Below are 9459 nucleotides of genomic sequence, written 5' to 3'. Positions count from 1 at the left end.
TAAATGTTCTTGCCATAGGAGTAAGATCCCTACAGTGTTGGTGTAATACTACTGGATGGGAAGAACATGAAGTTGCCTTATACCACCAGACTGTTGGTCCATATGCCTCAGTATTGACTGGCAGAAGCTTTCCAGAGTCTCAAAGACAGAGGAGTCTCTGCTCAGAAGATGCCAGGGATCAAACTCAGTTTTAAATTAGCAATATGTAGCCATTAGTCTTAACTAGTCATGGGCTAAAGTGTTCTTATGGATGACAAGAGTGAACTGCATAAGAATATCCGATCTTGAAAATAATCACAATGCAAAAATGCTTAGCACTTTCTTTCTGAAACTTTGATCAAAATCCAGTTTATAAAATTTAGATAGCACTGAGCTATTGAAAGAACCCTTTTTATTTAGATTTGTTTTCATTTTTATTTGGCCCTTTTTGTTATTCCATGTTTGCGATGGGATAGAAACACCATAGAGTACCTTAAAGCACCACTGTGAAATCAACTCATGAACTTTGTTTCTTTTGATAGACTTATGCTTAACAGTTTCCATCACTTTGAAAAGTGTTTGTAAAATCAATACAAGGGGGGGGGGGGAGAAAAGCATCAAAATGAGGGTAACAATGAAAAACTGACACTCAATTAAATTTCACTGATGATTTTCCTTCCACTTGGAAGATCTGAGTGCAACCAAACCACAGCATGCTGTGCTGCCCCTTGAACGAGGAAAAATACTGATTTTAGAAATTTCCTAAAACACACGTAAGAGTTCACAGCCAATAAAAGACTATTTAGCTACAAAATGAAGTGAAAATAGCAAAAACCAGCCACACTTTTCAAAGAACCTTAGTTTAAAAAATCTATGACCATAAGTCAGCAAGATCCCATTATCAAATGAAACCTTCAGATAGCAACATTTCATTGAAGCTTAATTAACTTCATTGAACTTGGCAGCTATATAGTATCAAACTTCACTTTGAAATTTTTTTTCTTGTTTTGGTTCCCCACACACACACCTTTCACCACAGGATTGCAACCTGGGGCACAACTGAATAATGACTGCACAATGAACATCGTATTAAAAGAATTAAATTAAGCAGCCTTGACTTTATGGCTGAAATTTTTTTAAAAACCCAAAAGGCCCAAGGAATGAAATGAACCTATATTCATATACATAAGCAATTGCTAGTAGATGGCATTCAGTGTTTGTACAAAGTTCTAACTGATGCTGTCTTTTGAAATTAAATTTTTTTTAAATAATAAAAGTAATAAAAAACAAGCAACTCTACCCCTTATCTGGATTCCAGGTTTCTGTTCTATTGAGTGAATAAGATGTGATTCTGTGAATGGAAGATTCTTTACAGCAGAGACTTGGTTGGTATCCTGGCAAAGGGCAACACAAGAAAACAAGCCAGAATTGGGGGTTGGACTAGATGACCCTGGAGGTACATTCCAACGCTATGATTCTATGATTCACCAGATTTTATCATATGAAACTGGAGAAAAAATAAGGCCATGCTGTTGAGCAAGAGAAAAGCAGAAGAACAAGGTACAAGAGTTTATTATATCTTTTAGATCCGAATACATTTCACAATGAGCTACATCAGAGGATCTGTTAGGTAGGGTTAGAATAGAAAAAAAATCTATCTATCTGTAGCCATTAGCTATATATATAAAAGTGCTGAACGCTCCTGGGCAGAGCATGGGTGGAGGATTCTGGGGCAATCAGGATGTGCACAGCAAAACTGTGTGCGTCCTGATTGGCCCAGTCCAACTACTGCCTGCCCCCAACAACCTTGGCCAGGAGTGCTCTGGCGAACTAGCTGCCACTGTGCTCCTGGCCACCGTAGCAAGAGGAGGTGGGTTGCCCTGCCCTATGGGCGAGGTGAGATTTGCCATACCAGGGCTTCTTGGCCCATCAGTGAGCGTGCCTGGGAGTGGCCAGGAGCGCTGCCTGCACTCACCAATGGGCCAAGAAGCCCTGTCATGCCCTCACAGAGGCTGCGCCAGTGCTTTTTGGCCCACTGGTGACTGCAGCTGGGAGGGCTGCCTGCACTCCCCGCTGGTCCAAACAGGGCTGTTCAGGCCATGGGTGATTGCAGCTAGGACAGCAGCCTGGCGTGCTACCAGGCTTGCTGTCCTTTGGGCTGAGGGGGACAAGGAACAGAGTTCCTCCTCTCTAAAAGCCCCGCCAACTCTGGAAGACGCTGTGCTAGGCAGCCATCCCAGCCACAGGTAAGTGCAGCTGGTGGGGCTTTTCCTTTTCCTTCCTCTCTATCTCTGTCTTTTTTCCTTTCTTTCTCTCTCCATTTACTTCGCTCCCTCTCTTTCTTTCTCTTTCACTATAATTCTATTTATCTATATACCCTTATCCATGCTTCCTCTATATATTTGTGAAACAGCCTGGGAGGTGGGACGTGTCCTGCTGTCCAAGTTGGAATAGGGCCAATCAGGGTCCTGTCCCTGCAGCTCCTGCCCTCCATCCCTGGACTCTAGCCTCTTTGCTCTCAGACGCGGCTCAGTGCCTGGAGCCAGCAGCAGGTAAGGGGAGAGGGCCCTGGGCAAAGGATTGTGGTGGAAGGCTTGCTAACGAGGGCCTCTTGGCCTGCTGAGCAGGGTCTGCTAACGAGGGCCTCTCAGCCTGCTGACTGCCTGCTAAGGAGCTCTGTCCCAGGCCTGCTAACGAGCCAGCTAGCCCCCACCTGCCCCACTTGATCTGGCTGCAAGCTGCAGCCCAAAGGCACGTTAAGTTGCTTGGCCAGAGGCCAGGGGAGGAGGCCCTTTCAAGGCCCATTCTTAGGAACGGGCTTTGAAGCTAGTATATATATATATATATTATCATCACTCTTTCTACCTCTTTCTCTTTGCTGATCTCCCCCCCATGCTAGTGCTCGTTGTATCACCTACAACGGGCTTTAATTCTTGTATAATAGATAAATAGAATGTATAATACATCATATGGTCCTATTTCATGTTTTCATACTAGTGAATGTTAGATACTTTATATTATGCTCAGAATGTAATTTAAAAATTTAAAAGAATTCTTTGTTTGCAAATCTATTTTAAACAATTTAAACATGACAAAATATTTGTATCAGCATTTATGTATTATGTGTTATTTATATTGCTGTGGTATCTACTTTAACTTTATTTTATTAGATCCCCTGATGAAGCCCATCATAAAAAATACTGGGAATAAAAAGGTCTGCTCTCCCTTGTACCTTCCTCCTCCTTTTTCTCATGAAAACTATGGTTCAGATCCTTTGGTTTATATTTTGGTTTGATGTCTCCAAATGAACCATAGTGGGTCCATGTTTGAATAAGCACAGTTAACATTTTGCATTATGTTTGAACCAAATCACTATTTCCTAATGATTCATGTATACAACATAGCTACACAGTAAACCCCTCAATGGGCAGGAGATGATTCTTAGAGGACGTAAACAAGATTTTTGTTAGACACCAGTGAAAAATGAATTGTACAACTATATATACACAATTATGCAGATTCCAGTCAAAAGTTAACAAAAATATTGCCAATGGAAGAACGGTTTGTATTTCCTTCTTTCTGAAAAAAGAAAATCAAAGTGTGCACAGTAAGCTTTCATTTCAATGCAGACAATTCTTAAAAAGATAACCTTACATAAATCTTTTGAAAGTGAACAAATATATCTTTTCCCTATCTATGGATATTTAAACTACAGCAAACACAAATGAATGCTAAACTCTACCCGTTAGTTTATTAACACAATGCAAAAACATAATTCAGGAAAACAGCACCACAGTGACAAGAAGACGTATAAAATAGCAAGAGCTTCAGTATAGCACATTTATGACACAGATTGCTTCTTCATATTTTCTTTTCTCCCTTATTGTACCCATTGTTTTAAATTTTAGGAAAGCCCCCTCCCCCCAATAATTCATCATTTGAAAACTTAAACATGTCTGTGGTAAAATAAAATCCTGGGAAATTTTCAGAAAGCATGAAATAAAATTTCCTTACCTGCAAATTGACTTTGTTTTAAATAAAAGAATAGATAAATGGCAGGACAAGATATGGTGGCTGCTAGTTTTAAAAAGGATTAGATAAATTAATGGAGTAGAATTGTATTAATGTATTAATGGCTATTAGCCAAGTTATCTATAAGAAACCTTCCTGTGTAGAGGCAGGGAATCTTTAATGGCTACTGCAAAGCAACACAGCTACTCACTGAAACTGATTACCTGCTAATAACGATCAACCCCAGGAAACTAGCCAATGGTAGAGACAAGATGTTTGATTCAATGCTAGAAACATAACTCAGTTGAATATAACAAGGCATTTTTATGTTCCTAAGTAGCATCTCCATCCAAACTTCAGTTTATTTCTACTTTTGAAAGAGATCTCTGAGCTGTCAAGAGCTTGCAAATATTTCTTAAATTGCCTCTTTTCAGATCAGCTAAAAAAGTGAAGTGAAAACAGAACTCATGGATATGCTTAAACTTTAGACCTGAATTGGATAAATGTAATCAGACAGTAACTGTATTAATTATGCACTGCTTAAGCCACTGATATTAAATGGAATAGACGGCAACTTCAATTCTGAGAAATTTCCTGGTTTTGCTCTAAGCATCATATCCATGACTAATTTTAAGGACTTACTTTGCATACAGTATATCCCTGGTTTCATGCAAAGCTCGCTGCCAAATACCCTAGAGAGCTGCTAACCTAGAGCAGAAAATACTGAATCAGATAGGGCAGGGATTCGACTCCATATAGTATATCTTCATTCCATTAGATGTCTAATTTCATTCATGCATAAAGATTTTATCGGAATGGGGCATCTGGAAGGCATGATTTTTGTGATTCTGGGTTTAGAAATATATAGTGTATCTTCTTTATGAACTGGGGACTTCACTTCTATGCATTTGGTCACCCCCTTTTTGATTTTCATATTGGAAGTCAAATTTTTCCTGTTTCTGGGAGATATGGCTAATAGGGATGTGCATTCAGCATAAACCAAGCAACACCCCCTGGGGAAAAAAAACTTCACCAGTATTTACCTGTATTTGGGGGGTATTATTTAAACCAAATACAGATCAGAAAATCTGATTGACCAATGGTACAGCTGAACTAATTTTTTTTCTTTTTTTGCTTTTATTTGGATATATTGAACTATACCAAGGATCAGCTAGGGTGATGGGAGCTGAGAGCTCTGCATCACCTCAGCTCCCCTTGTAGCTCAGATTATATTGAGCTGCAATGGGAGCCAGTCCAGGGTGGAGTCTGCACGGAGCTTTTATTCCAATCCCAGGTCGATTCAGTCCCTGCCATCGCCACTGAATGTGATTTCCATTTTGATTTTGTCCTATTTAAATTTTCCCTCTGCAACAAGCATGATTGATCCGGACTGACCCTACCTTTATCCTGCAATATCTTAGTGCTTTTAACCCTCAATATTTGAAGAGTCAGATTGAGAAAGCATGAAGATCTCTGGCTGTTTCGAATTTGATGCAGACTCCATGGTAAAGAAGCCCTGATTGGCCAAGGCTGTAAGCTTTTATTAAAGGGGAAGCCCTAATTTTGTCTCAGCGGAAGCTGCAGAAGCCCTAACTTTTGTCGGTAGATATTTGCCTCATGGTTTCGCCCCCCTCCTCTGCTGTCTCCAATTCTCCCCCCCTTTCAAGAAAAGAAAAGAAAGAGGCTCCTGCTGCGCTTGGCTCCCCCTCCCCTTCTGAGCCTCCCTAAACATGTGCAGAACACTTTTCTGTTTCAATGGGGGGGGGGGCGGAACAGGAAGACCCGAGTTCAAATAGACCCAAACTGAAAAAATACCAGAGTCTTTTTTTTGTACACCTGGTGGCTATTATGCACTAATTGACTAGGTTCAAGGTACATGGCATTTTTTAACAAGTAGGTTTTTTGGTCTATAAATATTGTTTGATTATCTGTATGGGTAGACAAGTCATACAAGTTAAGAAGGGACTGAATAGCTTGGTGATACACTCTCTCCTCCATTCCGGTAGCAAAGGAAACATTCTGATGATAAATGAACTTTCCTTTCTCACAGTGTTCACCTTAATGCCTATTGGACTTCCTTTCATCCAGTGTTTGTACTGCAAAATGGTGGTGGAAAGTGTCAAGTAACAGTGAACTTTAGGGTTGGGTGCTTCGGCCACCAAAGCGGCCGTTCCAGCCCAAAGCAGCCAGCACTGTGGTGCGGGGGGAGGGCAGTTGGTGTCAGTGTACCAATTGGTGCCCGCACGCAGGCACCTGTGTGCAAGCACTGAGTGGTGCGCTGCCACCGCCCCTTCCCCCGTGCTACGGCAATGGCTGCTTCAGGCTGGAACAGCTGCTCCGGTAGCCGAAGTGCCTAACCCTAATAAAGACCCTTTTGTAGGATTTTCAAGGAAAGAGATGTTCAGATAGGGCATGCCATTTCCTGCCTCTGAGAAGCAAGTATGGACTCTCTTATTGGCCTCCCATCCAATACTAATCAGGCCCGACTCTTCTTAGCTTCCAAGATCTGACAAGTTTGGGCTAGCCGGAGTCATCCAGGGCCTATTCTGCACACAATAGATAATGCACTTTCAATGCACTTTAGAAGTAGATTTTCCTGTTCTGCACAGGAAAATCCAGCTGCCAAAGCACATTGAAAGTGCATCATCCTATGTGTGCAGAATGAGCTCAGGTTAGGGCATATTGCAACATAAGTTGTCTTAATTAAGAAACCAGATTAGTTTCTGCTCAAGTGTACCTAAGACCTATTTGCAGAATATTGATTCAGTTTTCTTCTTGCCCTGTCAATGTTGAATCCAGAGTAAAATGATACAGTACAGTTTCATGCTGGTCTCAAACAGTTTTGCCTTTTTCTCTACAATGTAATTGCTTCTGGGCAGAAATATATTACCATTTGTTGCAGCTCAGAACACGAGGATACTTTTGTGAGTTATCTTTCCATGGAGACAGTGATCTAGAAAAAAGCTCACACTGAAATGCTCTAAAATCTACTATAGCTAACATTTTCCATTTCACAAATTACACTGTACATACTACAAAAGTTCTGGGCTAAGAGCTGCTGATTTTAATTGCTTTTGTAACACTGACAATTTTAATCAAACAAATTCTAAAAGAGCTTATAAAATCAGATAGAAATGTGTTCTGTATTTTCAGGTAGTATTTCAGTATCTCTGCTTGCAACCATATAGTTTTACCTTGTAGTGTGTTAAAGCCTCCCCCCCCCCCACATTCCCCTTTCTGTGTATAAAAGATCCTGTTTTTGCTTTCTTTTTGTTTGTTTCAGCAAAGCAAGCAGTCCATTCAAACGGGTGTGGTTCTCCTGTTGACCATATTGATATGAAGTCCTTCTTTGAATTCCTTTTGAAGGAAATTGTGGACTTGAAGAAAACCAGCATCTTGTTCCATATTGTAACTTGCAGCTGTTGTGACCTTCAAGGGCTCCCTGGACAGTGTGTACATGGAGATCTCATTCATGGGAACCGAACCTGCCATCTTCATGCCAACAGGAGAAACATCCCTGGATGGAGAAGGCTCTGTAGATCGTGAACTTGACCTGGACCTCCTCCTCCTCCTGTATCTATAGCTTGGCATCCTGGCATAAGGAGAAGAGGAAGAAGTCTTAAGGAACTCCCTCTTGGTCTTAAACCTCATTTCTTTGTTCTTTTCAATATAAATGTTCACAGCTAGAACGCCAACAGTCTCAGCCACAATGAAAGACAAGGCTCCAAAATAAAAAGACCAGCCATAATTGTATTGGTTCTTTTTGTCCTCATCCCGTTTATCACTAGGATCACCTGCATTGCTTGATATGTAGACAATTATTCCTATAATGTTACTCAATCCTGGAAAGAAGGGGGGAAAAACAGTCTTGTTAGGAAAATAATGCTTAGTTAGAAATCATCGTAATGATGATTCGTAGGCTTGTACCATAAGATTTATCCATAGTAGAGCAATACAGAGGCAAATTAGGTCATCTAATTTAAGCAATGTCCTCTTTTAGAAGAAGAAGCAGACCTCCAATACTAATGGAGATCATCCCCAGAATTGTTCATGGCTGAATGCTGCCATCACAGGCAGACACTAAAACCAAGAAGTTTCACATTTGAAGTAGACACGTCTCTGCCATTCAGAGACCCTAATATGAGTACAACAATTTACATTCTCTGTCCTGTACAGTGTGCTTACAGCATAAGTCCGAAAATAAATTCATCTGAAAAACTTATGAATCAGAGTATAGCAAGGATTACATGAAGTATGTCTGCAGCCAAGGAACTGACAGCTTAGTTAAAGCATGGAATCACACAACTCTCCAGTGCTTCTTGGCACTGAGTAATGCAATGGCAATAAAAGTACTATTATAGCACTGGAAATTGCTGCCCAAACTGACTGGGTGAACCTATGTCTGTGGTCGATAGGCGCTTGAGTAGGTTGCCCAGGCTTTTAATTGGATGTATTTTACAGTTTAAGATGTTTATATTGTATTTTAATGTAATTTTATGTTGTAAAGGTAAAGGTATCCCCTGTGCAAGCACTGAGTCATGTTTGACCCTTGGGGTGACGCCCTCCAGCGTTTTCATGGCAGACTCAATACGGGGTGGTTGCCAGTGCCTTCCCCATTCATCATCGTTTACCCCCCAGCAAGCAAGCTGGGTACTCATTTTACCGACCTCGGAAGGATGGAAGGCTGAGTCAACCTTGAGCTGGCTGCTGGGATTGAACTCCCAGCCTCATGGGCAGACAGCCTCAGACAGCATGTCGCTGCCTTACCACTCTGCGCCACCAGAGGCTCTATGTTGTATTTTATGTTGTATTTAATATTAAATTGTTAGCCACCCCAAGATGCTGATGAGGGGCCAGATACAAATCTAATAAACTGCTGCTGCTGCTGCTGCTGCTGCTACTACTACTACTACTACTACTACAGACCGAACTCTATGCAACTTCTGAAGGTACAGCAAACTGGTCAGTTGTTTCCTGGGCCAGATGCAAATATTTACTATTTGTACACACACTTCCTTCCCTAAAGTCTAAGTCTCTTCTGGCTTCCCCTTCAGCCTCCCCCCTCCCCCCCCCATTTCCTTCAGGCCAGAAGAGACTTAGACTTTAGGGAAGGAAGTGTGTGTACAAATAGTAAATATTTGGATTTGATTCTCATGTCCTCACTAGTGACTACATCCTGCTGGTCCAGGCAGTGGTATGTCCACTACTGAAAAAAACATCTTCACATCCACAAGAGCCTGATAACTACCAACCTGTCTCGCACCTAGTGTTTCTGGGGAAGATGGCAGAAAGGGCTGTTGCAAACCAATTTAATGGCCTGGTTAGTGATTTCCATGGACTTTCTCACATATCTGCCTCCTAGCTAATAGGAAAACTGTCATGTGGGCTATTGTTGATTTATTCTCTGAACAAACTAACTGCCCTGAAGCTGGCAGCTTCATTCGTTCTACTCATCTTTCACCTTCACTC

The 9459-nt window shown here is 41.3% G+C and overlaps 1 protein-coding gene across 1 annotated transcript in view; it reads right to left on the bottom strand.

Annotated features, from left to right (window-relative positions):
- Nucleotides 1-390: 390 nt before the first annotated feature.
- The window catches only part of CACNG4 (calcium voltage-gated channel auxiliary subunit gamma 4), a 72074-nt gene continuing 63005 nt past the window's right edge, over nt 391-9459 (bottom strand). Inside the window, exon 4 of the mRNA XM_077328391.1 lies at nt 391-7832. Within this exon, the coding sequence (XP_077184506.1) occupies nt 7291-7832 (542 nt within the window). The 3' untranslated portion in view covers nt 391-7290. The remainder of the gene's footprint in view (nt 7833-9459) is intronic.

This window comes from Paroedura picta, chromosome 3 (genome assembly GCF_049243985.1).
Source record: "Paroedura picta isolate Pp20150507F chromosome 3, Ppicta_v3.0, whole genome shotgun sequence".
In the NCBI taxonomy this organism is placed as follows: domain Eukaryota; kingdom Metazoa; phylum Chordata; class Lepidosauria; order Squamata; family Gekkonidae; genus Paroedura; species Paroedura picta.
This window is presented reverse-complemented; position numbering and strand designations above follow the sequence as displayed.